The 26,576-nt window shown below is 41.3% G+C and overlaps 1 protein-coding gene and 2 long non-coding RNA genes across 6 annotated transcripts in view; 1 reads left to right on the top strand and 2 right to left on the bottom strand.

The window, feature by feature from the left end:
• MOCS1 (molybdenum cofactor synthesis 1) overlaps nt 1–14,146 on the bottom strand; it is a 31,154-nt gene extending 17,008 nt beyond the window's left edge. For 3 of the 4 annotated variants that reach the window (XM_085055060.1, XM_085055061.1, XM_085055063.1), the window contains exons 1-4: nt 14,015–14,146; nt 6,108–6,240; nt 5,303–5,470; nt 286–450 (exon numbers count right to left, since the gene is read on the bottom strand). In XM_085055060.1, coding sequence (XP_084911186.1) covers nt 286–450; nt 5,303–5,470; nt 6,108–6,240; nt 14,015–14,110 — 562 coding nt within the window. In that variant the 5' untranslated portion in view covers nt 14,111–14,146. Of the gene's footprint in view, nt 1–285; nt 451–5,302; nt 5,471–6,107; nt 6,241–13,864; nt 13,882–14,014 lie in introns of those variants that run through there. The other variant, XM_085055062.1, reaches the window with a different exon arrangement.
• LOC146439341 (uncharacterized) overlaps nt 1–26,576 on the top strand; it is a 560,563-nt gene that overhangs the window by 1,675 nt on the left and 532,312 nt on the right. The window lies entirely within an intron of this gene.
• On the bottom strand, nt 16,235–18,055 carry LOC146439344 (uncharacterized). The gene is made up of 2 exons (XR_014851242.1): nt 17,152–18,055; nt 16,235–16,599 (listed from the first exon to the last, which is right to left on the bottom strand). It is a non-coding gene; the product is annotated as an uncharacterized LOC146439344 (long non-coding RNA).

The raw sequence follows: 26,576 nt of genomic DNA, 5'->3' as shown, positions 1-26,576 counted from the left end.
GATTTGGAGAGTTCTCTTGATATCTATGACTTAACCATTCATAGACTATATGACTACCCATATGACTGAGGTGAGTTGAGCATCTCCCACCAGCTCCAACAAAAGGGGCTCTACCTGCCTAAGCATTGTGGAAAGAAGAAAAAAGAGCCACTATTGAATAAGCTAGTATAGACTACTTTTCCTATTCACTTCCCTCCCAAAGTAACTGAGTGCGAAAGACAGAGCAAACATTTCACAACATTCCTGCAAGTATTAACACAGTTGCCTTAGAAGACGAGTTCGTACCTTTCCTTCGGACAATGAACTCAAATTTAGCTGGCACCAAAGTATCCAGGCTAATGTTAATGGCATTCAGTCCTGCCTCCTTCAGTCGGGGCAGCAGTCTGGTTAAGTTGATCCCATTGGTTGTGACAGCAATAGTTTTCAGCCCTTCTAGCTTGTACAGTTGACCTAGGAAATAAAAAGTAAAAAGAACACGTTAAAGAAGTAGTTAAACTGCAAGTTACACAGAAGTCCCAAAAGATCTGTGACACAAAGGAAAAAGTATCACTGAAGGTGTGAGCACAATGTGGACACTTCAGTGCTTCGGCATTCTTCCAGCTGTACTGGTTTAAGAGACCAATTTTAGCACAAATCCATTTCAAAAGGCATGTGACAGTAGTTTATTGCAAGCAAAACTGGTAATAAAGTTTTGTTTTCTTAAAATGTATGCTAATCTTGTTCTTCATTTCTTAGAGTAAATAACTATTGCTGAAAGGAGGCCCCTGATTTTGTGTACTTTCTTTTCCTCATCTACCTTTGCAAACTGAATTTTATATTCTGCAAAAATAATAAGCAGCAAGCCATCATTTTCACGACTGACACCTGACCTGATACCAACAACTTATTTAGCAACATTTATCCTACAACGCTTTACCAAAAACCAGTTCTGACCCAGAGGCAGCTGCCAGCAGTAGTGACTTTAAACTTCTGAAAGAAATACCACATGCAGTCCTAACTAAACAGAAAAAGGTCAACATACTAGACTATTACAGAGAATCCAAGGCAACAACATCCAAAGAGACAAAACACTTGCACTTGACAACTGAAATATTTCCATTACCAGTGGTAACCCAGCCAACGGGAGAGCACTTACGCAAGACACTAAAAAATGGCTAACAAAAGAAAACAGCGTAAGAAACAGTTAATATCATGAAATCAAGATTTAGAAAAGAGCTGCCCCCTCAGAAATCCTCACCATACCAGACCTCCAGACAACAGGTTTTCAAACCTCCACTTATCAGTACAAGAACAAATAAGAAAAAAATCCTTATAAACAACTTGCAGAAGCAAAGCCACAGAAAAGTAATTTACTTTACTTTTTCCTCCCTCCCTCACAGCCTCCACCCTACCTCCACCCTAATTATTTAAAAAATATTTGAAGAACCCTTACTCTTGAGGCAGCTGTAATTACAGCACAAATATTTCACAGTCCCTTCTTACCTCACTATTTTACCTCTATTCATTCATGTTGATAGAGGCTTTATTTCTGCTTTATCTCATTTCCCAGCTCTTTTCAAAATATTCTAACTGACTAAGCTGAGTCCAGAACTCTGGAATGGGTCAAGCTAGGTCACAGCAAAGATGCTGAAGTTTACAGCAGCAGCATTTTGGAACACGATTAAGAGCTCTATAAAGATACGAGGTTGCAGGGAAAGAGCAATCTTTACTAAGAGAGATGTTTTTTCCCAGCCTTCACCTCTCAAAATGCTCCCAAATGACCAAGAATAACCTCTTCCTAAAGGATAAGTGCTACTGGCTCAATTTTGCTAAAGAATATTTAGCACTAGCTATCACTAGCAGCCCAATCTTTGTGAGAATAAAAGGATACACACTGCAGCCAGAGTTTAGGAACATCACTACTTTTATGTATAGCCTCAGAATGCACAAGATGCTCAGCCTCAGAAAAACAGAAAAGTCTAGGTGCCATACAGGCTTCATTGCTAGAAATGTAAAATGCATAAAGGTATTGAATCAAACTAATGTCATTCTGCAACCTAAAATGGAAAAAAATTTAAAAAGTAGCATCAGGTGATTAGGTCAGTGCAGGCAGCAGCTGATGTCCATGCATCTTTTTCCTTATCAGACAGGGTAAGATACAGGATGAGGCACTGGAAATACAGTAATGGAATACATGGAATCACCCGTAGTAAGAAACTGGACAGTAGACAACTGGGAGAAATTACATATGGAGGCTTAACACCAACAAGTTAAAAAGGACCAGTCAGAACAATCTACCAGGTGTAACCTTCACGGCGTCTTGGTTTCTTAATGTGTTGACCTTTAAATTCAAAAGGGATTAAAGAGACTTCATACCTTTTTAACTATCACTGTACATGTATTAAATCTGTTTGCTGATCTTTGGTCACTGCTTTAGCACCAATCAGCACAAGCAAAGGCAACTGACAAAAACTACCAAGTAGAAAAGGAAGCAGAACAGATGCTGTAAGTACATAGACTGAAGTTAGAACTTGTATGTCAAGTTCAAGCCAGCAAGTAAATTATTTTACATTTCCTTTTTCCTTTAGGATCAGGAGCATCTTCTTAGACAGACAATTTTCTTACATATTCTCCTCCAATCATTTCCTTAACTGCACTTCTCCTGATTGAGTCCAGAAAAGGTATATGTATCTCCTAACACATGAACTATCAAGTCTACCCTACACCACTTCACTTTTGAAATAGGTATGTTGCTATAAAAAGTCATCCAATAGTCCATCGTCCACCCCATGGAAAATGATTCTGTCAGTGCAGATGTGTACTCCTCAGACTATTAACAATAAACAGCTATCACAGAGTTCATATCCAGTGCTTATTTAAACTTTGAGTATCTCAGAGGAGACGGATTCTACCTTCCACTATCAGCTGCTTCAGGAAAGTCTCATACGTATGTTTTCAGCAGTCCCCAGCACATAACTTAGCTTTCAGCAAGTGTTAGATGCTGACTCATAGTTTATGTATGTGCATCCTTTAAAAGATTTGAAATAATCTAAAGAGCTGTAGAAGGTCTTTGAATATCATGGTCTCCTACAGTACCTTCAAATTACATTTGTTCATTCAAACAACTAAAAAACTTGGATTTGAGTATTAAAAAAAATTGGTAATAGAAATCCAGCCGTAACATTTTTGAGCTTTACTGGTATTTCACAGACATTTATAGTGTGGAGAAAGGCTTGCTGAAAATAAACCTAACTTAAACCTCAATCCCATTTAGCACCTGAGATATTGTAGCCAGCTTTTCTAAAATCATCTAGAAAGCCAGACTTTATCCCAGTCCAAACCAGTACACTGTGCTAAGACAGGTTCAATAAAGATGCTTTACTCAAATTCTGCAGAAGACATCTTTGAGCTTGATCTTCCTTCAGTGAGTTTTCCCATAGTTATTACATTGAGATCTATTTAGTTTTGAGATCCTTATCTTGATCCCAGACTGGGGCACTATAGAGTAACACCAAAGTCTGAGAAGACGAGAAGTGTTTGTAGACCTAATTCAACCATTTTCAACAGGCCTTAAAAAACCCCAGCCAGACTAATACAAATCCATGACAGAATGAACTAATGCAACAGGACAAACGTCTTAGCATCCCTTACTTTTACCCAAAGAGCACTATTGTCAGCCATTAAAATGACCCCAATGAATCTGTCAAAGTTCAGCTGTAAACAGAAACACAAGCAGACTAATGAAAACCCAGTAGTTCAAAAAGATCCATTTCTCTCTTTCAAGCACAAACATAAACCTTTGAGAATTCTATCATCAGAGTAAAGCAAAACAAAAAGATCTCTGTTCTTCCAGTACCAATACTTCTGGATTGCAGCAACACAACAATTATTTTGCAGTGGCCTGACTACTCCACTTAAGACTGTCAACAACAGAACAGCTGTGTTGCATATAAGTCATCAGCTACCACTGATAAATAAAATGCCTACAATACACTAGGAAAGGAAGTTCTGCACTGAACTGATGACATTGTTGATTTCAAGTCCTTTTAATGCCAACACTATATGCTGAAGTGCAAAGCTTTATTGTATTTTAAATTGCAACCCATTTTATAAATCTGGTTCCCTTTTATAAGAGGCAATAATTATACCTATTGTCCTTGGAAAGAATCTACTACCTTGAAAGAAACATGTCTCTCGAAAGGCATATAGCTCCCTTAATACTAAAATAACCCTCAAATCCATCATATATGGCCAAAATGTCCCAGACAATTACATTTCTAAATATCAATGATAGTTCTAAAAAGTTGGTGCAATTTCAGGACTCCTCACAAGCCAGCTCACTCCAGTCACACTTCTCCAGCTATAAACAGTTTTACAAACTACATTGCACTGATGCTTCCTTTGGAAGGTCATCTTTTCTGGAAAAGGTGTTCCAAACCCTAAACAAAACAGAGCAGAGGCAGAGACCAAGTGTTTTCTGCACAAAAGCTCACCGTATTGGTAGGCACTTTCTCTTCTTTCAAGACCTTAATCTTTCACATAAACCCTTTCTTACCTCCAGTACTTAGAGGACTGTATGTTCAGAAACAGACAAGTTCCGTTGTCTACAATACACCAAAGTGCCCCTGCCTACACAGTCTTAATCTAATACATTGCCACTACACAAATCTACTGCAATTTTTTTAACATATGAGACTTTGGACAGAGTAAAAAAGCACCTGACTTAAGAAAAAAGATCCAGGTAGAGTCATTTAGCACAATACCAATCAAAGCAGACAGACTTCAACAATTTATCCAGTAATTTACTTTCCATTGAAGTAATAGTCTTCATCAGTAAATGTAAAAACAGCTATTTCCACCATTCCTTAATAAACACAAACAACTGACATCTGTTATCAAGGTAAAAAAACAAAACCACAAAAAAAACCTGCTCCTAAAAAATCAAAGGGAAAGCTTGTTTTGTTTGTAAGCACATATCAATTGTTCCTCCCCAGTGAGGACCTGGTCATAGAATTCTTGATTTTTCACCCTCAGGCTGCATTTCACCCTCAGCAAGCTGCTCTAGTAGATGTTGAATATGAAAACAATGCTAAGTTAAGCTAGTATAATATAAAGAGACAAAGTCCCATCCAAGCAGGAGAGCAGAACTGGAAGTTTTCTAAAAGATATCTTGCATTTCACAATGTTTGGAAAAAGCAGCACAACTAAATGGGTAATTATTCTTCAGGTTGCAAGACTGTGTTAGTAGATAACTGCAAGTGCAATTCTTGGACAGACATGCAGCAAGTCATTCTGGAACACACTGCACTGGTTTGGAACTCACCCACAATATCCACCACATCGGGACGGATAAGTGGCTCTCCACCTGTCAGTCGGATCTTCTCCACACCTTCTTTCACAAACAGTCTGGCTAGGGTGATTATCTCCTGGGCAGTTAGTAGCTCTGATTTTGGAGTCAGCTGAACACCTTCCTCAGGCATACAGTACTGACCTGAAACAATGATTACAGAAATATATGGGACAAAAAACAACCAGCAACAATTAATCTAATATTGATGGGCAAAATGCACTAACGGCAGCTGTCTTTAATGGATGTGAAATGACACCAACTGTCCAAAAATTTTACAAACAATCTCCTAACAATTTCCCCGTTTCCTTCAAAGGAAAACCCAAGACTAATTTGATGCACCTCAAAATTACAATGGATCCACTCTGAAGGAAAAGATGATCTCATTTCTATCTAATTTGCATTCAAACAGTCACACCAAGTTCAACCAGCAAGCACTGGGACATCACCACAGACTTCGCAGGTGTAATTGTTGGATTGCCTAGGTATGAGCTCTCCTGCTTATGGAGACTTTGGGCACACAAGCATCATTATCCAAACCACACCAAGTCTGACAAAAGACCTGTCATTTCTACCTGTCTCTGGTAGATCCCTAGGTTTGCTCCTGGTTCCCTGTCCCATCAACAGCTCAGCCCCAGTTAGTCTCTATCTGTCCTTCACCATTACTTTGTGAAGACAAGAAACAGCACAGGGCCAACACAGCAATAATACTCTAACCCAAACCTTAGCATTGCACAATATGTGCAGAAGAGCTTTGTGAAAGGAACCAGCAGACACTTACACCTGAGGTTGCACTTCTCAGTCAAAGAAATCCGCAAGTAATTGTGCTGCCGCCCAAAGCTGTCCGTCAAAAAAGCAGAGAAGGGAACAGCATGTTCCAGTACAAAGCGTCCTCTTCCTGAGCTCTGTAACTCCTGTAACAAAAACAAGCAAGTGTTAAATATTTGAATAGTAACCCTGTCGACTTGCTGTATAAATATCAACTTTGAACTCAACTGATAATTATTATTCCATTCTTCCCCACACAGACAGCTGTCCAAGCAAAACCACTGTCAAAACTGGCCATTTATTGATTATGTTTCACACCCTACTTAATTCCATTTCTACAATTTTCCCTGTGCATTTTAAGATACCTGTCTTTGCCACAGGTGCTTCAGGTTTTTTGTGCAGAATAGAATTTGTTTTTGTTAAACAGCCTGTCTCTTCAGTTCCCAGACTGAAGAGTGATCCAGGACCTGAAAAGTGATCCTGGAGTGATCCAGGACCACTCTCACTACAGCCCATTTACAGGGTAAATGAAATCATAGGGAAGGACCCCTTCCTGCCCCTTCAGCACAAGAGGACCTGAAGCTGATGAAACACTGCAACTCTGCTTGTGTTCCTACCACATTCCATGTGCAAGACATAACATCTTGTTAACAGCAAAACCAAATAAGTGCTATGTACAATTATGTTTCATGATGTCTGTTTCAAAAATATTCCCAACAAGGTCATCCTGCCTAAACCCATATAACAGAATACTTCCAAAAAGCTTGTCTCAGTTAAAAGATAACAAATAATGCAGGGCATGGTGGAACTGAAAGAGAAACATGATTCTGAACAGCTGTTCAAACTCCATAAAAAAATCATAATTTTAAAAATGTCCTTATCAACTGTCATGACGTGAATATTACAAGTGACTTGTACTTACAATTTTGGGGTTTTTTTAAAAGCACAATGTCATATATTCCATAGCAACACAATTTTTAGGAAGTAAGAGTATTTGCCCTCTAGAATGAGGGCACAGGAAGGATATGGACCTGCTGGAGCAAGATCAGATGAGGCCACAGAGATGCTCAGATGGCTGGAGCACCTCTCCTAAGGAAACAGGCTGAGAGAGCTGGGTTTGTTCAGCCTGAGGAGGAGATGGTTGTAGGGAGACTTTCACGACCTAAATGGGACTGACTACAGGAAAGCTGGAGAGGGACTTCTTACAAGGGCCTGCAGTGATAGGACAAAGGGAAATGGTTTTAGACTGAAAAAGAGTAGGTTTAGATATTAGGAAGAAATTCTTTACTGTGAGAGTGGTGAGGCACTGAAGCAGGTTTTCCAGAGAAGTTATGGATGCCCCATCCCTGGAAGTGTTGGATGAGCTTTGAGCAAGCTGGTCTAGTGGAAGGTGCCCCTGCCCGTGGCAGGGGATTGGAACTAGATGATCTTTGGTGTCCCTTCCAACCCAAACCATTCTATGCTTCTATGACCATGTTAGGTACAAAAACAAATATCCCAAATAGTAGCTGCAAACAAATACAGTTCAAGTCTACACCAAGTAACTTAAAATTATCAGTACCATCAATGCCAGAACTGTTGATTATAGCACGGTCTAAATGCAGGGAGTCCCACTGCCTTTAGCCTGTGACTTTCAAATTACTATGTTATATCTCTATTTTTTCACACCTGTAAAGCACAGCTGAAACCACTCCACTATTTTTGGAAAATATTTTGATACCTCAAGTGAAACTTACAGTAACTGAATAAACTCTTATCACAATACTGCAGAAAAGTGAGTTTACCAACATACTTTTATTAGCTGGTGGATACTTGGTTCAGGCACTATATATAAATATCCACAAACAACATAATTCAAACTCTGCTAGGTATTTTCAACTACTATAACAGAGTTAGATTCTCTGTATGTCCAGGAATCCTTCAGCTTTCTTCTAGTTTCCATGGCTGACTGTTAAATGTCTGTATGTGGTTAACTAACAAGGAGCCAGTGAAGGTGGTTCCCTTAATTATTTTGTTTTCTCTGGTTTATTTTGTGATGCTAGATAGCTGGCCTTATTCATGAGTTATCAAATTGACCTCCTATAAAATGTTAATTTAATTTCTAGTGAAAAGGCACATACAAAACCATTCCATGGTGTTCACAAAGTTAAAGGGGAGGGGGGGAAATCAGCTGCAGAATTGTGCCTCATTTGAAATTGTGCTGACTAGTCTTGATAGGCTGCAGCAGACAAAGGATTAAATAAAGTTTTGACATAAATTTAAGATCTAGAATGAGGAACCAGACAAAATGACACATTAGCGGGTATCTAAACTGCTTACCTAAGCAAAAGTCATGACTCACATTTAGTGAAAAACAGACCTGTGAAATCTCCAGATATAGTAAAACCAGCACATATGGGTCTATGCCAAGGGACTGGGCAGGAACACACACAGCCACAGCCATCAGCTCCCTGTCTCTGGTCATCACTAGTAACCATAGAAGCTAATCCTGCACAGGATTTCCACACACCCCTTGCAAGAAATCGAGAAATGCTCAGCTAAAATGCTGAAACACCCAGCTATGCTTCCTCAAAGTATGTTATTCTGAAAACATTTGTAAGAAAGATTTGTGGATGGAAGCCATAGAGGACCCTCAGTGATCAAATCAGCCAGACAGCAAAGGTTATCTGGGGAGAGACCCAACTTCATTCACCAGCAGCCACAGCAATTTTGTTTCCAGCTGTGCTAACACTATGCTGCTGCTAAACTTACAAGCAGGAGCAGTCATTCTTGGCAGCACAGTCTTTTTACTAACCTTTAAACAATCCACTACACTTGATCCAAACAGCTTTGTGGTAAGATAAGATCTCTAAGACCATCCAGAACAGTGAGGAGCTAGAGAAGATAAAGGAGACACAAAGTGGCTGTTTCAAAGCCCAGAAAGCATTGTTTACCCCTGATAAAACTGCAGTAGTAGATACCACGGAATCGCTTTTCTGCCGGAAGAAAGCAATCCCTTTCGGTTTCAGGGGCTGCAACAGCAGAGGCATATGGGGTGCAGGGCCAGCCCTCCCGAGACCTGGCCTTCCTTCCCCGCAGCACCACAAGTGACATTGGCAACCACTCTGCAGCCACACTCGCTGCTCACACACATGCTGGTTCACCTCCTCTTTCTCCAGCATGCAGAACAAGTCATCTGGTTTTCAAACAACCCGGGAAAATGCTCCAGCCTACGGGTGTGTGAGTTGCTGCCGAGTTCTGCATAGTTGCACTTCAAAAAAAACCAAAAAATCCCAAGCTGGGAATCCCTTGCTTTGATAGAAATGCTGGCTCTGTTCCACTTACTGTGTTTCTCCGAATACAAGCCCGGTTAATTCAAAGAGCCCAAGTAAACATCCAGACTTCGTTTCTGCTTCTTCCCAGTTAGAAAATTCACCCCTGAACAGACTAAACCTAACGATATTTTAAAACTGCCAAACTCACAGGAAAAGAAAAAAAGCCCACACAAAAAGCAGGGTATTTTCTTGAAAACTATGCTGCTTTCTGGCCTGGTTGGATATCCGATTTTCTCCTTCCTATTATTTTGGAAAGGTGTTCACATTTTAGAGGGAAAGCACTCCCTGGTTTATTTAAATTATTTGAGCTCCTCTTGTGGGAGCCCTCCTCTCTGGTTTCTTACTCAGTAACTCTTTTTTGCATCTTTTTCAGGATCAGGTTTTCTTACCACTTCACTTGAAGACTGAACAGTACAAACCTCCTGCTTCCCAGTTTTAGAGTGTGCATTACAGGGAGAGAAAGAAGGGAAAAGTTGTCCTCCCTGGCAGAAAGGAGGGGGAAAGTGAGGGAGACATTAATGCTTTTATGTGATGGAAGACAAAACTGCACACTTTCAAACACAGTAATATGCTTAAAATGATTTCCTGTTTTAAGGAAGAAGCCACCATTGGAGTGGGACACAGGAGAGTTCTGTTGCTGGTGTTATCCATCTGTGTGGCTGCTACAGGTAAGGTGATTGAAGTAAGAGGAGTAACACTGCCTTTCATTAATTACTCTTAAGTGAACTGTCAAGAAGCAGCATTAAAAGAACAGGCACTCAGCAAGCAGCTGGTGTCAATGAACTTGAAAGTTTCTACTGGAAATAACTCTTGCTGCAAAGTAGCAGGTTTTAGAACAGGGAAAAGAAAAATGTTTTCTACAGCTACTAGAACCTCTTTCCATAATTTTCTTGTGGTGTACAGAAATGGGTTTGTCTGGGAGGGAAGAATGACAGGAGATGGGATTTTTAAGCTATTCAGTTTCTGACCAATTAGATTTCACCACAGAGGAACTAGGATAATACCCATAAGCCAATACCATCAGCCTAACTCCAGGAGAGGTGGATCCTGTACGATCAAAACTGCCACTGCACCCAGCACTGACTCATATTTTTATCAATTCCACAGGAAAGGACAATTATCAGAGATGGAAACTCAGCAGCCTTCCTGGCAACTCAGGGCAAGGCTGAAGCATTCTCTCAGGTGTTGTGTAAGTAGGATTTCCTGGAGGGGAAGAATAGGTTGAGGTTGAACCTTGTCATTTGCAGCCTTTGTGAGAGCCATTGGAACAGGAAAAAAGCAAAAGCTGCCTATAGTTCCTAGGTTACAGGGAAACATTTATTCAGTTCCCTGGAGTAGGAAAAGGTGGATGGTGGCTGGTATTTTAGCACATCAATGCCCAATCACGTAACTTTTTCACCCAAAAGGGATGGTTAAACCCACAAGTCCCCACTCCTCTCTCTCCACAGTCGACAGGAGACACTTCTGCACATTGGAGGAGTATGCCCTGTCACAGTGTGCTTTATCTGATCCATGAAAAAAACAGGTTCATTCTCTGGGCTGTCAATCACATGTTCCATACTAGTACTGAAAGAATGAGAGCTTAAATGACTGCACCTAGCAGCTATATTTTGACAAGCTGTCAACCCTTCAGACCTGACAATTCACCTGTGATTTTGAGGAGAACTCTTCTAACAATGCAGCAAAATTGGAAGCTGTCAGCAGAAGTATCAATAACCACCAGGAACACCACAAAATGACAGATACTAGAAAGGCTCAGTTAAACACAAGGGGGCAGAGAACAGAACTCTTATCTACTAATCAAGCAGAAGATCAAGTACTATCCTTGCCCTACTCTTCCACCTTCACTTCATCCCCAGTGATACTTGTGCACTATGAAATAGCAAAGCTTGCAAAGACTTCTGCACAGGCCTCAGGGACTACCACAACCTGTGTACCCATGACACTGTCAGTGTTGCTCCTGCACTCACTGGCTCTTCAAGATCCTGCAATCCTGCTGGGTTTGTGCACCAGCACTCCTGTCTCTGTGTAGTACCTAATGCAGCTGCAGCATCACAGACACGACTCAGCAGAAGCTCTTCTCTTTCATGCCTCACACCTCTAGCATCTTAGTCTGTAGGGAAGCGGTGACATAATGTCCTTGGCTCAACCTGGAAATCAGACAACCGCAGAGGCTGAAATGGGTCTAAGTAGGCCAAGTGCCAGAATGAGGTCTGAGCTGAGAAGTCCAAGACAAATGTTTTTGTGAGGGCTCAGCAGCTGCTGCCCAACAGCTGACCCCAAACAGCAGGCTACACTTGTGGGTACTGGCACAGAGAGCACCGCCCAGGGACTGCCACTGGCCACCCACAAAACGGAGCAGCAGCACAGAGTTTCAGACACGACTGGCCAAGAATTAGGGCCATATGAGGTCTTTCTGGGCAAGCTGGGCTCTCCACTTTATCCCAGCAATGAAGGCTTCATTGTGGCCACACAAATTTTCAGGTGGTTGTGTTTGGATTACAGGACCTACATGAGCAAATGGAGAAAGCTGAAAGTGAAACTTTGTATCAAGACCTTTACTGGAAATGATATCTAGAGCAGAACTAAAAAAAAAAAAAGCTGACTTCCAGTTTGCTCGTAGAAATAGGTCATCCCACATAATCATTTTAATTCAAGAATGCAATCTGAACATATATTATCATGAGTAAAAGATGGCAGGATGGCATCAGACTTTGTTACCTGTGAATTAGTAAAAAAAAAATCAAAAAAAATGCTTGCACACAACCAAACAACTGTGAAAATGCTGCTTTCAGAGTCCCTGTTGCTAACTGCCCTGTTCTAGTCTTAGAAAAAGGAACTCCACTCTGTGCACATCTCTGAGACTGTCAACAGTATCTTAAAAACCAAGATACAAACAAGTTAATGTTCACCACTCAGTACTAGTACAGAAGCTGTACGACCCCACTGTTTGCAACCTAACCTAAGGATGTACAAGGGATGGCCTTGGACACAGCCTCCCAGCTGTCTCCTGAAGCTCCCAAGTTCTTCCTTCCATAACTGGAACGACCATTTTAAAGGGGACTGAAATATAGTATAGTGCTCTCGTCTACCCTTTGCACACAGCCCCTCCCTGATATCTCACAAAACCAAACAGAGCCCGTGAATATTTTCAGCTCCTGCACGGAAGACAGTCAAGCAGTATTCAACCGTTTTGAATGAATGTTCTCCCATTTGAAAGCACATTTCGCTGTCCACTATGGCTGTAACGCTAATTGCTCCTCTCTACAGATGAATCCCAGGAGAGACTGAGAACAGAAAGGAGTAATGACTATATCACTGTATAGTTGCTAAGTTCGCTGTGCCTTTGTTTTTATACTAGCTCGCTTCTCAAGCCCTGCAGGATATGAGCCAGTGCCCCAGCACACGTCTTATATTTGCTACTCCACAAATGGGTATCTCCTGTCCCATTCTTCCAACTACTGTGGCATTTTGCTCCTAAGGGAGTAGGGCTTTCAGAATGATGTTATTATCAGGCTCTCTCAAAATTATTTCTCTGTTAGAGCCAGCCGATATATAGAAAGCAGTGAAAAGTAGCTCTGATCAGAATTTATAAAAATGTTAATAACTTAGGAAAACAAACAAACAAAACAAATCCAATAACCTTTCTAGTTTTCTGAGTCAAGTAAGCATTCAATAAAGCAATGCATGAATCCATTTGGTTTCCTGTACAAAAGTAAGTGGCAGTGAATGCATTCAATTCTGGCGACACAGAGTCTGTCACTAGTAGCTTTAGCTTATTTTCAGCTTGTTAAAGCCAGCCATGCAATTGGAAGTAACTCAATAAATCATGTCCCAGCTGGGACTGCTCTGTGTGCCATGCCCTATTTCTGCTAGACAGTTACAGAACTTTCGCCTTTCCGCGCAGCTTTTTCTCCCGCATTTGGACACCGAGAGACCAAATCCACCTGGGGGACCCAAAGTTAAACGGGGAAAAGGTGTATCAGGGCAACACCAGCGTGGACTCGGCGCCAGTACCAGAACAAACAGGTTCAGCGCGAAGCTCGCATGACCACCGGAGCACAACCACCAAAAGCTGCCAAACCACTCGGGTTTTGACCCAGGCTGATCAAAGAGCGTTGTGTAATCTCACTATGGCTGGGCAGAGCACAGCACCGGCTCGCTCCACGAGACTGGCTGTCCCAAGCACTTCCAAAGTAAGGGTGACATTTCAACAAAGGAAGGACACAGAATTATGTATTACTAACAAGTTCTGTTGACTCTCCCCACCCCCCTATACATAAGCAGGTCATGTTCACCGCACAAACCACCGGTCGGTCCGGGACAGGTTGCAAAATTCTACGGACAGGTTGCATTTCTGCGGAGCGCGCCGGCAGCCCCCGCCCGCGGAGCCCAAGCCCCTGGTCACCCCGCAGGCGCAGCCCTGGCTAACACAGTGCTCCTCCGCGAAACACACCTTCTTAAGGACGAGGCACCGGCGCGGCACTCGAGCTCCCACACGCGACCTGGCCGGCCCGGCACGGCTCGCTATCCAAGCCCCCCGCCCGTTCCCCCTCCCGTTCCCGTTCCCGCACCGCCCTGCCCCGCGGCCCCGCGCGCCCCTCACCTGCGCGGCGGCCCTGGCGCGCGCCCCGGTGCTGCAGGCGCGGCGCGAGGCCGCCCCGCGCGCCCCCCGCAGGAGCCTCCCCCACGCCGCCGCCATGCGGCTCCCCTGCCCCAGCGCGCGGGGGGCGCCGCCGACAGCCCCGCGCCGTCACGCGGGGAGGGCGGGGGCAGGCGGCCAATCGGAGCGGAGGCCGGCGGCCGGCGCCGCGCTGCACGCCGGGAGTTGTAGTCCGCTCCCCTCGGGCGGCTGGGCCGAGGGGAGGGAGGTTTCCCGCAGGTCTCTTGCCACCGCCGTGCTTTCCCGGGGCAGCGGTCGCGGGCAGTTCACAGAATCACAGAATATCCTGAGTTGAAAAGAACCCACAAGGATCATCCCACAGGAGCATCCCCGAGAGTCACCCTATGTGCCCAAGAGTATTGTCCAAATGCTTTTTAAACTCAGACAGGCTTGGTGCCATGACGACTTCCCTGGGGAGTCTGTTCCAGTGCCCAGCCACCCTCTGGGTGAAGAACCTTTTTCCAATATCCAGACTAAAACTCCCCTGACATTCAGCTTCATGGCATTCTCTCGGGTCCTGTCACTGGTCACCAGAGAAGAGATCAGTGTCTGCCCCTCCTCTTCCCCTCACGGGGAAGTTGTAACTGCAGTGAGGTCTCCCCTCAGTCTCCTCCAGGCTGAACAGACCAAGTGACCTCACCTGCTCTCATACGGCTTTCCCTCAAGGCCCTTCACCATCTTCCTTGGTGACATGAGCCCCATGACCTTCAGCAGCAAGGGCAGAACCTGCACTGACAGCCTTTGCTGTCTGCCTTCCTCCACCCTCACCTTAGCCCTCCAAAGGCTGGGTGTAGACCCTGAGCCCTGACCACCAGCTGCCTTCCAGGGAAACGTGGGCATTGAAGGACTCACACGCGGGGTATGTACCCCAGCAGGGCTGCCAGAGCACTGGGAAGCATGGATATCATTAGTTGGGGAACATTTCTGGTGGAAACAAAAGCTTCAACTCTAGTCCTGCACCAGTCTCAAGGAAAATCTGTACAGCCTTGTCCGAAGATAGGCATGGGAACTAAATGAGGCATAAATGATCCACTAAATGGATCTTATGGGGCATTCAGTTTTCCTGCCTAATATACTTTCCCCCACACTCTCAGTGTTTCACAGACAAGGGAGTTGTGATGAAAAGTCAAGTATACTGCTGTCCACCTCCAGGTGAAGTTCTGCAGGGCATGGTCACCCATTGCCAAACTGAACTGGAGGCACTTGTTCTGAACATGCTCTGCACATGAAAGGAGGGTTTGGCTTGGTGCCCAAATTTTCCCTGAATCTCGTTCCCTAAATCATGTCAGCTATTCTTCCAAAAGACATGGGATTCCCTAAATGACTGGTATTGCTCTTAGACTTAGAACTGTGCAGCTGTTTGTCGCTGTTGAGCAGCTAGCAGAGTAATGAAGGCACCAGTTCTCAGTGGCAAGAAGGAATGACCTTTATTGTTTTGATTTCATCATATATATAGAGTATTCAAAAGTCACCCAGATTGGTCAGTCAGAAGCCTTCCCCCAGGCCTGATTGGCCAGGCTTGCACTGTCCAAGTTCTGGGACACTGTTCCAATAACATCCAAACTTTATCTTTATTTACAAAACACAAGAAAATTTCTCATGGGAAAAACCTGTGCTAGCCACAGCTGTTAAGAGTAAAACTCAAAATTTTATACACCATGCTGCTCTATGATCACTCTTCCATTCTAAAAGAATTTTGTTTTTCATTACAAAATTGCTTTGTCAAGGGTACTGCGTTTGCAACTACTGATTGACAACACATTAACAATTTTCTGCACAGTCTTAATCCTTTAGTGTTTGACCTTTGCATTACTCCTTGATGCTTGAGTAACTGGGCTTTACTATTGCCTGCGTCAGGCATTATTTCCAGACAAATTTATGTTTGTTGGTACAGATTCAATTGTTTAGTCAGGTTATACTTAAATCTTTGCTCTGTAGCAAAACGCCTTCTGTCCAGTTCACTCTAGACTTTAGACTTTATTCAGTCTTTAGACTGGTTACAAACTGGTAGGAAAACTTAATGCAGTATTGTTTTTTTCTTTCCCCCATGGCTGAAGTCATTTGAAAAGAAATACAGATTTGAGTGACCTACAGTGTGGCTAAATATCTAATATGAAGCCATTCCCACCAGTGTGATGTCAAGGTAACATATGCACACACCAAAACAGTAGACAAAATACTTGTTTTAATTAAAATTTTCAAAATATGCAGAAGCAAGTTTGCTGTTGACATTTACAGTAGCTTTATGAAGCATCACTTCTCCCCGTAGAACTGGAGTAACTGTAATTAAAGGATTTTCTGGATTTATTTGAAGAGAAGTGGTAATGACAGTTGAAATACAGAAGGCACTTTAGCTTCATATTAAATGTAATAATTGTTAAATTAAGTGAACTTAGTTGCAAAAGAGGTTTAATTAGATGTGCAATGAATAAAGATGAAACTTTGTTACAAATTCATAAAGAGAAAAAAATTATCATTTGCTTCATCAGCATCTGCAGTCTAGTTGAATATGGTGGTGCTTAGCATATCTGGAAAGGTTAGAAATAAATTGTCTTTGCATACTTGAATCCTTGTATTTTTTTCCTTTTTTTTTTTTTTGGTTTTTAGATTGTACAAATACAAGCATGTTTCATTAAACCAGCATAAAATCAGCTTTTACACCTCCAAAGGCAACCTCTTACCCTCAGAAGTATCTACTGCTGGTTTTCAGAAGCACTTGCCCAGCATTAAATGAAATTGTGAAAGAAATGTAATGAAATAAGACCATCTGCATTAGAGATGATTTACTTTAACTTCACTGGGATACTGTCATGTCATGTTGTGTCATGACATGTCACAGGTCATGAAGAGTAAGCACCTGAGACAGCATCTGGAGGTTTGATTTCTTTGCTTTTTTCAGCAGCTCTCTGAAGGACTAGTACTCAGAAAATAATTACGGGTTTGAGGTTTGTGTATCTACTCCAAGATGCTGTGTAGTGTCACACCCTTGTGTTGTAACCAAAATTGGGTGTGACATTCTACCATGGCAGAGTAACACCTATCTGCTTCTAATTGCTTCACTCTAGTGAGGGTCAAGACACTCAAAGCAATTTCAGGATCCACAGAAACTCTTGCCAGTGATGTTTCTGTTTTCTTCTAGACACCATGAAGACATTCAGTTGTCTTTGGCACAGGGTAATTATTTAGTCCAAATTCCAAAGAAAGGCATTTCCTGCCCTTCCTGCTGCTCCCTTCCTTTCCAGGGACCCTAGATTAGGCCTGTCTTATTTAGCTGTTTATTTGTTTCATGATTTTGCTGAATTCACGCTTAATGCCTTAGGGGTTGATCTCTCTCAGCCCTTGTACACATCCAAGGATTAGCTAACTTTCCCCAAAAGACTCTGCACTGTGCTTGTAAAGGTCTGTGTGCCTGCCAAGGGGTGTTAAACTCACATGGGTAATTGAAGGGCAGAGTCCAGTCCATATCCTCTGGGAGCATATGCCAAAACAATATAAAAATGCAAAGTATTGGACTTCTTCCAATGTTATTCATGCTTCAAATAAGCAGCGAACAAAGTTTTAGAGATATGTTACTGATAAAATAATAATGACTTAAAAGTCTCAAGGGAGAGTTCAGCCTGTGAGCTGGGTGCGTCTGCCATGCTGAATCACAATTGGATGTCCAAACTAGGCATCCATCAAGAGTTACTCAACACTTCTCTGAAACTTTGGGCTACATGCCTGAACAGAAACCAGGGCAAAGTGGAAGACCTGATCCTGTCCTCACGTGGAGCTGGAACACAGTCGGGACTCGTGCTGGGACTGCTGTTAGGAAAGACTGCATGAGTGCAAGCCAAGGGAAACCCTCCATGTCCAGCTTCCTGCAAACTGAGCATGAAATAACAAAATTTGCAAGAGATACTCACTGTTTTGTCTATGTCTTGCAAGAGCAGAACAGCAGAACATACCCCTCTCCACATTTGTTACTAGTGAACAACATAGGGCTTCCTTGAAAGAAATTACTCACTGTCAGATGTCAGGGCACATGTGAGGTACAAATGGCTACCTTAGAATGTCTCACAGTTGCTTGGGAGCATCATGGCAATTTTCAGTTCAAAGCACACCACTGCATAATAATTATTGTCTACACTTGAGAAATCCTAGGGAGCTGATACAGCAGAGGCTTCTGTTATCATCTGCTTTCCTCATTACAAATGGTCAAGGGAGCCTTCCTGGTGTTACTTTCTGGTAGCTGACACAAAATAACATCTGCAGTTCTCTAGGACATACTGCTTCCATGGAATTAAAAAGCATGTGTCTCAAACCACACAGATTTACAAACAGGAGTTTTGTAAATACCCATGCCAAGGCTGCCACAAAAACAGATGCACTCTCACAGATGCAGAAGAAATCAGAACAAATTGGTCTGAAAATAATTGGTATGGAACCAGCAATGCTGGTTAGAAAATATGTGTTAACGCTATCTTCTTTCTCTCCTTACCTTCCGTTGCTGGAGGAATCCTCTCCTCCCCCATCTTATTACCCTACTCCTTTGCTGCATTTCCTTTGATGTCATTCAGTTTTTCTGCTCACAACCATGAGAAAAGAAAAACTGATAATTTAATATTACTAAACTCATAGTGTTGAAATTGTTCTCATTCTCTGTCTGAGCAGTATCTAGCATTATCCAGAGTAAAGGGCTGTATAATACTGAGAAATCCAACTGATCCTACCCATTAAAAGCAAAGAATATATTTACTCTTCCATGCTTTTTCAAAGCCACACAACAAGGGAATTAAGGAAATTAAGTGAATTAAGAAATGCATAAAAAGCAGAGGTTGATATAATTAGAAAAGGGGAGAAAAGAAAGGAAGAAAAGGGGGAAAAGGGAGAAAAGGAGAGAGGAAGGGACAGAGGAAGGAGGGGAGGGATGGAAACAGGGAGAGAGAGAGAGAGACAGAGGTAGGAAGGGATGGAGGAAGGGAAGGAGGGAAAGAGGGGGTGAGAGAGGAAGGGAGTGAGGAAAGGATTTTTGATGTGTTTGACCTTATCATTTATGCATGATCATACCCTTCTCCCTTGGCTTTCTTCCTTTACATGAAATATCATCATCCCACCTTCAGTATTACACAATTAAGCACTTTGTGTGCTCCTTTTTTTTTTTTTCTCCTTTATCTGGGAGCTCTGTGCAGGACAGCAGCAAAACTTCTGTTTATCTGGAACAGGGTTGCACAGTTCCACCCTTACACAACATTCCCTGTAAACAGGCTGTTCATGGGCTGATAACACTTTTGCTGGTCTAACTGTGTGCTTACTGCATTTAATGCATAAGAACTGTGAGAAGAATTAATGTAGTGTCAATCAACAGCCCCATCGGATCAGATTGATGTAGATATACCCAAAGGAAAGTTTAGACAAAGTCCTACATTGTCTTAGCTTAAATCCAGGTGGGCTTCTTCTGCCCCAGGCAGCTCCAGGTGTAGGAGCTGCCTACATTTTTTTGTATTTGACTGAATTTAGAGGCATGCTAAAAAGAGGTACCTGAGTGTTAGAAAACACCAGGAGACCCTTTTCCTTTCTTACAAATGACCTGTACTCCTGATGCTCCACCCTTTCATCACCAAAGTAACTCCCATTGCTCCCTTCCACGTGAAAGAAATCCTGCTTAACTTTGTGGACTGCAGTTAACTCTACCAGTTGTATGTGATGGTCCCTCATGTAGCAGCACAAGTGACACTCCAGGAGTCAGGCACAGGGTCAGAGAGGCGATTCTCAATACTGAGAATTCTGCTGTATTTAGGATAAAGCAAACCATGGTCCTCCATTTTCCTTGAACTGCAGATCCAGGTTTTGGTCTTCATCTACTGTAAGGAAGGAATTATGCTTTCACTGTTCCAAGAGAAACATGTTGATCCTTAAGGATTACGGGGAAAAAAAGGGGGAAAAAAGCCTTCTTTTCCAATACTGGTACTGACTTGCTCTCTTGAAGCTAGTCCCTGTATTTGGAACAGCAATTGATTTAAACAGCTGGACATATGATCTGATGAAATGTGATTAGCATTTCTCATTTAATTTGCATCTAGGCAAGAAGTTTTATCAATTACAACAAAAACCCTCCAAATCCCAACAAAACAATAAGCAAGGTCACAGGCCTTCAAGACTTTTTTGTGCTAGAAGACTTTTATGTGACTTGGAAATCAATTAAGTTCCATCAAGGCTCTAAAGTATACCTGCCTTATACTGTGCCTTTCAAAACTAGGTGGTAGTGTTTATAGCCAGGTTTTTAGTCTACTTAGGAGAGGACTTATTTTCTGCTTAATTCTTGGCTTATATTGCTGGAAAAAAAGAGCCAATATCCAGCCTGCTAAGCAGCTGATCAAGGTAAGTGAATCTGTAACAAAAATCACTCCGAAAGTTAATTTTTATCCAAAGATCTTTACCATGTTAAAAAATTAAATAGCAGAAAACTAGAACAAAAGAAAATTTAGAAAAAGTACCAAAAACCCCAACAAAAAAACCCCTCAGGGCATCTTTGTGGGCTGTTGGCATTTTGTCCAGATGCTTATATCAAAGACTTTATTTTTCCAGATACTGTTAAGTCACTTCCAGATTTAGCATCTCACAGTTACTTCATTTTCTCATTTCAGATCCCTTTGGCACTTCAGTTCTTTTGAGTTCTTGCAAATCATAATAAAGAATTGTGATTCTATAAACCAAACCTCACTGAATATTTCCCTCTTTTATATCTTTGGTTATGATATTGTAAAAGGAAGATAAAAAGGAACTGTTTGCATATTCCCTCTGTTCTTTCATCTCCTCTTCCCAGTGTTTTCAGTATTGTGAGATTCCAGGCTGTGTTTCAAATAAAAAGGTGAAAATGTGACAATGCCTTGGAAGAATTTTATTCGGGTTTTTGGAGAGAGGATCATTACTTTGTTATTCACTGTTTAGTCACGTAGGTGGTTAAAGTAGTAAAGTGTCTCTGGGACGGTACAGGTGGTGGAAAAGGGGGCCTAGGGAGGAAGAGAATTCTGCTCTCCTGATTCCTGCCACTCACTTTCACATCAGTGATTACGAATAACCTGTGAGATGACAGAAAATCAAGCCCTTGAGGTAGCTGTCTGAATAATGGCACTCAAAGCAACCTCAGAGAATCCATTAGGCAGGAGGTTTCAAAGGTTATGACAGCTGTGCCCACTGCATTGGAGAGGGGTAGGCTTTATTTTCTGTAGTAGTTGTTCTAAAGCTTTTCTCTCACTACAGTGGTAATTGCTCAGCCCTTGTGGCTGGCTGACCACTGGGCCTCTGAAATACTCTGTTGTGGGGAGATGAGAATGAGTTATTTATTTCATGGGAAAAAAAGCACGTAAGACCCTACTGGCCTTGTATTTCCTCATGGATAATGAAGTATTCCTTGCAATCCCAGCCTTGGAAATCTGGTCTCCTGACCCAGTTATTTCAACTTCAAATGCTGTGTGTGTAAAGAAAATTAATTATAAAACAAAGCGCAAAAGTAGAACAGGCTGATTTGATGCTGACCTGAATGTGCTCTGTTTTTGCTGAAAACTCTTTCCATCTTAGCCAGTGGAGCAACTTTACTTTTTTCTTAAGCTTGACACTTAGAGTCAAGGGGTTTTATGTTCCTGTTCTTTGCAAGTTTGTTTCTTCCTCTAAAAGAACAAAATAGCTTTATCTTGATGAAATCTTCCTGTTCCAAAAAGCATCCAACAATATTTGGTGGTACTAGCCTGACAGTCTGCATCTGACTGTTGTGCAAGTCCTTCATCTCCACATGCAGCACTCATGTGATACCCATGAGGAAAGCTGAGCACTCTGATCAAACACAGAATGGCAGAAAATGAAGAGAAAAAGGAGGAAGCAAGGCCAAGGCAGTGAAGTTGGATTGAGATACCTGATTTTTGTATTTACCATAAATTTCAGAGATGGCTGAAAAAGACAAATACAATCAAGAAGCCTGGAGCCAAACACTCCTAAACCTGACCTTTAAGTTTCTGAAATTGCTTTGCACCTTTTCAATTAATTCCAATTGTCCTGTTAAACTTTCAGCGTTCTTTAACAAGAGATTGATTTCTCTACATAACTTCAGCTGTCTCTGCAGTGCAACATAGCACTTTCTGAAAAACAGAGTACTTAAGACAGGAAAGACGTACAAGAAAAACCATCAGTCCAAAGGTACAGAGGGAATTAGCTGAAATTCCCAACACTGGGAATTTATTTCCCCTTTATTTAATTTTTAATAACAGAGTTATAGGGTATTCCCCTCAACAGCCATTCCCTATGTTAAAGTTGCAAAATCAGGTACTTAGAGACAAAACAAATAGCACTAGTTTTGGCATCTCTCTTTGCACACTCTTAAATCATTCCCTTACATATATATCCTTCTCAATGTTTATGTGTCTTCTTTTCTTTCCCATTTTCTTTAATTCCTTTCTGGACTTCTTGCCCACCTCTCCTCCTGTCCATCTCCTTTTCTAGCCTCCTTATTTCTAATTTTCTGATTCCCTCCCTTTGAATTCCTTCCCTCACATCTACTTGTTTTGCATCAGAGATGGGGGAATGAGAGAAAGCCATTATCATGTGAAGATCTATTAGTGAGCAGAAACAGATAGTCATAGTCACAGAAGAAAATTAAAATCCACAGCAAATATCTGTGGGACATCCTTGCTGTCTGAAAGATTCATGCATTTCACTGGTTAGGACCTCTGATTGCAATACTGTGATGTTCCACTACTGTCACCTGAACAAGTCATGTCTCTTCTAACTGGATTTTTCCCTTGTGTGCAACCCTGCCTCTAGTTAAAGGGTAGGTTATTTGTAACCTCAGGCAGATTGTTTATAACCTCATTACCTGTAATTTCAGAAGACTGCACTTGGAACATTAATTCCAGTCTGGAAATTTGACTCTCCCTGTCATATCTTTTGTTAGAATATGTACACCAGTCCCAGTGACAGTTAATACCAGCAAGGACTGTTTACTAAACAAAATATCTTTCTTACTTGTTCACTTCTTTACGCTAGATTTTCTAAGGAATAGTGATTTAAACAGTCTGATCAAATTCTCACATTTCATTATAGTAACCTGATTTCTTTTACATTCACTCACTTGTATGAGCTGCATTATATTTTTTTACATTTGACAGTTATGAAGAATAGGAAATCTACTTAGTTCAGATTACTTCTCCATTACTTCTCCAGTACTGAATTTTGAACGATCTGTGTCTTTGAGACAAATACAAAGGCAACACTGTGTATCATTTCTCAGCAGTCCAGAGAAAGTCCTTTTTTAGTTTATACATCTTAAGAAAGATAACTGGCTTAAAAAGCAGCTTGTGGTGTCAGCAGGGTTTCCAAGGAGTAAGTCTACTCTTTACAAGCTAGAGAACTATCTATACTGCACAGCACAGCAGGGCCAGGGCCCTGCTAAGCTGAAGCTAATGGAGCAGATACAATCACAGGGTACACTGCCTGGATCTGCAGAGCTATCAGATCAGATCACATCTGATCAAGAGAAGACATAATGCCACAGCACCTGCATCCTAACAAAGATAATTTGTGTCCATGCAGAAAATCGCTGATTAAATTGTTCTCCTTCTGGAGCTACCACTTGACTGCTAGCCCAGGAATCTTTGAATTGTGCTTATGTGCTGCTAACGTAGTTTTGGAAGGACTGACAAGGTAGCTAAAACACAGACCAAGCAGTCCTCATTAAGGACATGAACTAGGAATACTTCCTTAATTTTACTGCCTGTGCTTGCTGCTGCCTTCTCTCATCATTATGACCTGGCATGTGGAATACTCCAGTCCCTGGCCCACTTGTTAAGTGTGCCATTCATTTATTTAGCTCCTAGGGGTGATGAATAAGTAATGTTGAAGAGAAACTGCCAAAGCATTGTCACAGAATCAAGGTGTATCCTAACGCTTCACTGCTCCAACACCTAGATGGTGTGTGAGTCCATGGTAGGGAACAGAATGTCCATGTCTGAATCTTTCACTTGCTGCATTACAAAAGTGATCTAATGACCTTTCAGTCTAGACCTACTGTGGTGCATTAGCTTGCAGGACCTTTGTCTGTGGGCTTGTACTTGAAGTAGCTATCTGGACATATTCTGGGGAAGCAGAGACTGACCTCCTTGGTTGGTGGTAGCAGCACATAGAACTCCCACATAAACAGAAGGATCCAAGCAAGAGCAGAACAAATCCTGCTATAATCCTGTCACAGGGAAAGTCATAAGTCTTTGCACCATAGCACTCTATGCTCATAGGGACCTGGGCTCCACACCCCTTTCAGAGGAGTCAGTCCCTGTCCTGAAGAACTTATCAGTAACTTAGCAAGATGTATGTTGGGAGAAAGGCAAGGGAGGTGGGGTAGAGACATAAATAAGAAGAAAAAAAAAAAAGAGTGGCCCTCAAACCCACAGGATCTGATGATAATCCCTGTATTTCTGCCCAAATGGAGTGGCACCACCTGCTGTAATATCTAACTAGTAGTGAGTCATGACTATTACTTCCATGTAGTGTGTTTGTGCTGTTGAAACACTTGACTGGCATAGAAAATTCCAGTCTAGAGCATATCCTTAATATAGCACTTCCTTTAAGGTAATTAACAGGCAAGCAAAATTAAAACCAACTGAAGCCTCTGTTACTATAACAGGACAAAACAGAAGCTGTAGGATTTAATGGAAAATTCTGATCTTTGTCTCATTCTAATATTTTATCTTTAGTCTGTAAACTTGGGTGCATTGAGAGAGTATTTGGTCTGTTCATTTCTGTAGTGACACCTAAAATGTGAGTGTTTGCAGTTTTTTACTGCCACATATTTCCTCTTCTATTTTTTTCCCATATTTTTGACAGTGATTCCTGAAGGCTCAGCTGCAGCACAGGGTTGTAAACTCCCAATGCCATTAGTCATTGCACATATTTTGATCAACTTTCTACATGACCCAATAATTTCCTTGCACATTTTTCAGTATTAAGAAAGAAGAAAATCCTCTTATTCACCGTGGTAATTGGTTAGAGATACTTTCTAAGATATTTCTTTCCAAAAACTTGAGTCCAAATTTTGCCTTGCATATATAAAAATCATTATTTCTCAATACATTGGCTGCTGGAAGTATCTTTTCTGATACGATCCCAGAAAGTATTTTTCATTTTAAAGACAATTTAATGTTGCTAGTATTAGACCAGCTATGCCTAACTAGTTAACACAGGATCTTATGTCATTTCATCACTAAAGAACGTGTGATGATGTATGAAGTAAAAGTATGACCTTCTGTTTTCTGTGATTTAATTTAATCTACTCTATTTTCTAGTACTTAGGGCCCCATGCTAATCCAGTTTTTCCTCTTTCTTATCTATTATTCAATATCTCCTATGATTTCTTAATCACTGAATAGTGTGTGCAACAAATTTTGTCAGAGCACCAGATTACAGAGCCAACATAATTGGTGAAAATATTTGACCAGAGAAGCTGGAAGACAGATCAAGGAAAACTTCACTAACCAGCTCCTTCTATGCCTTTTCTTCCAGCAAAATGTACTTTGTTGTTTTTGGATAGTGCTTAATGAGGTGAGATCAAACTAATAGACCAGTTGTCTGAATCACACCACTACTCCCTTTTTATATAGAAAATATAATAACCTATTCTCAAATCTCATGGAACCATTTAAGACTAGAAGGGATAGCTTGTTAAATAACTTTGCCACCAGCCTGGGGTCAATTATTTCCCTGTTGAATGTGCAGTTTCCGTATCTATGCACTCATTCATATTAATAGTCTTGCCCTTAATGCACTTTTAATGAGAATGTATATGTAGAACAGAGAGCAACATATTACTTACTGTTTGCTCATATATCAGTTAACTTAAGTCTATACCATCCTCATACATAGCAGCACCACTTGTTTCACTTATTAGTTTTTCTTTATACAAATAAGCAACATTTTACCATTTATTTTTGTAAACACTGCACATTAATGGTTTCCAACTAATTTTGTACTTCCATTTTTGGATTTCCAAAGCATAACTTTCTTTTCTGGTCAAAGCTTTCCTCCTCACAAAATTCTCATTCTCAGAATTTGTGTGATTCTTACCTTCAGAGATCATCCTTACAGATTTTTCCCCTTGACTGGGATGTAAATGACCCAGTTTGGATAAGGGCTATCCAAACTTATCAGAAGCAACTGTGTCATGTAAGGTACTGCAGGAGTAGGTACAGAAGGGAAATAACAGTTATCTTACTTCCATGAATAAATCACTTTCTCATTTTTTTTAATAGGAAAAAATCTTTCTATTCAGTATCTCGTATGCCTGTCATCAGCAAATTTATCTCTCAAAAATTGTCCTATTAAATGAAATAATTCAGGACTTTAATTTTAGATAATTCCACAAATTATCAATTTTTGGAATTGAAGAAAAAAGAAGCAATTATTTGATTCTTTTATAATATCCTTGCCAAAACAAGGTCTAACCAGCAGCAATTGCTATTTGTGTAGGGACTCATGTTAGCAA

Source organism: Lichenostomus cassidix, chromosome 3, assembly GCF_008360975.1.
Source record: "Lichenostomus cassidix isolate B80296 chromosome 3, HeHo_3.0, whole genome shotgun sequence".
Classification (NCBI taxonomy): Eukaryota; Metazoa; Chordata; class Aves; order Passeriformes; family Meliphagidae; genus Lichenostomus; species Lichenostomus cassidix.
Note: the sequence above shows the minus strand (reverse complement) of the source record. Positions and strands in the feature narration are given on the sequence as shown.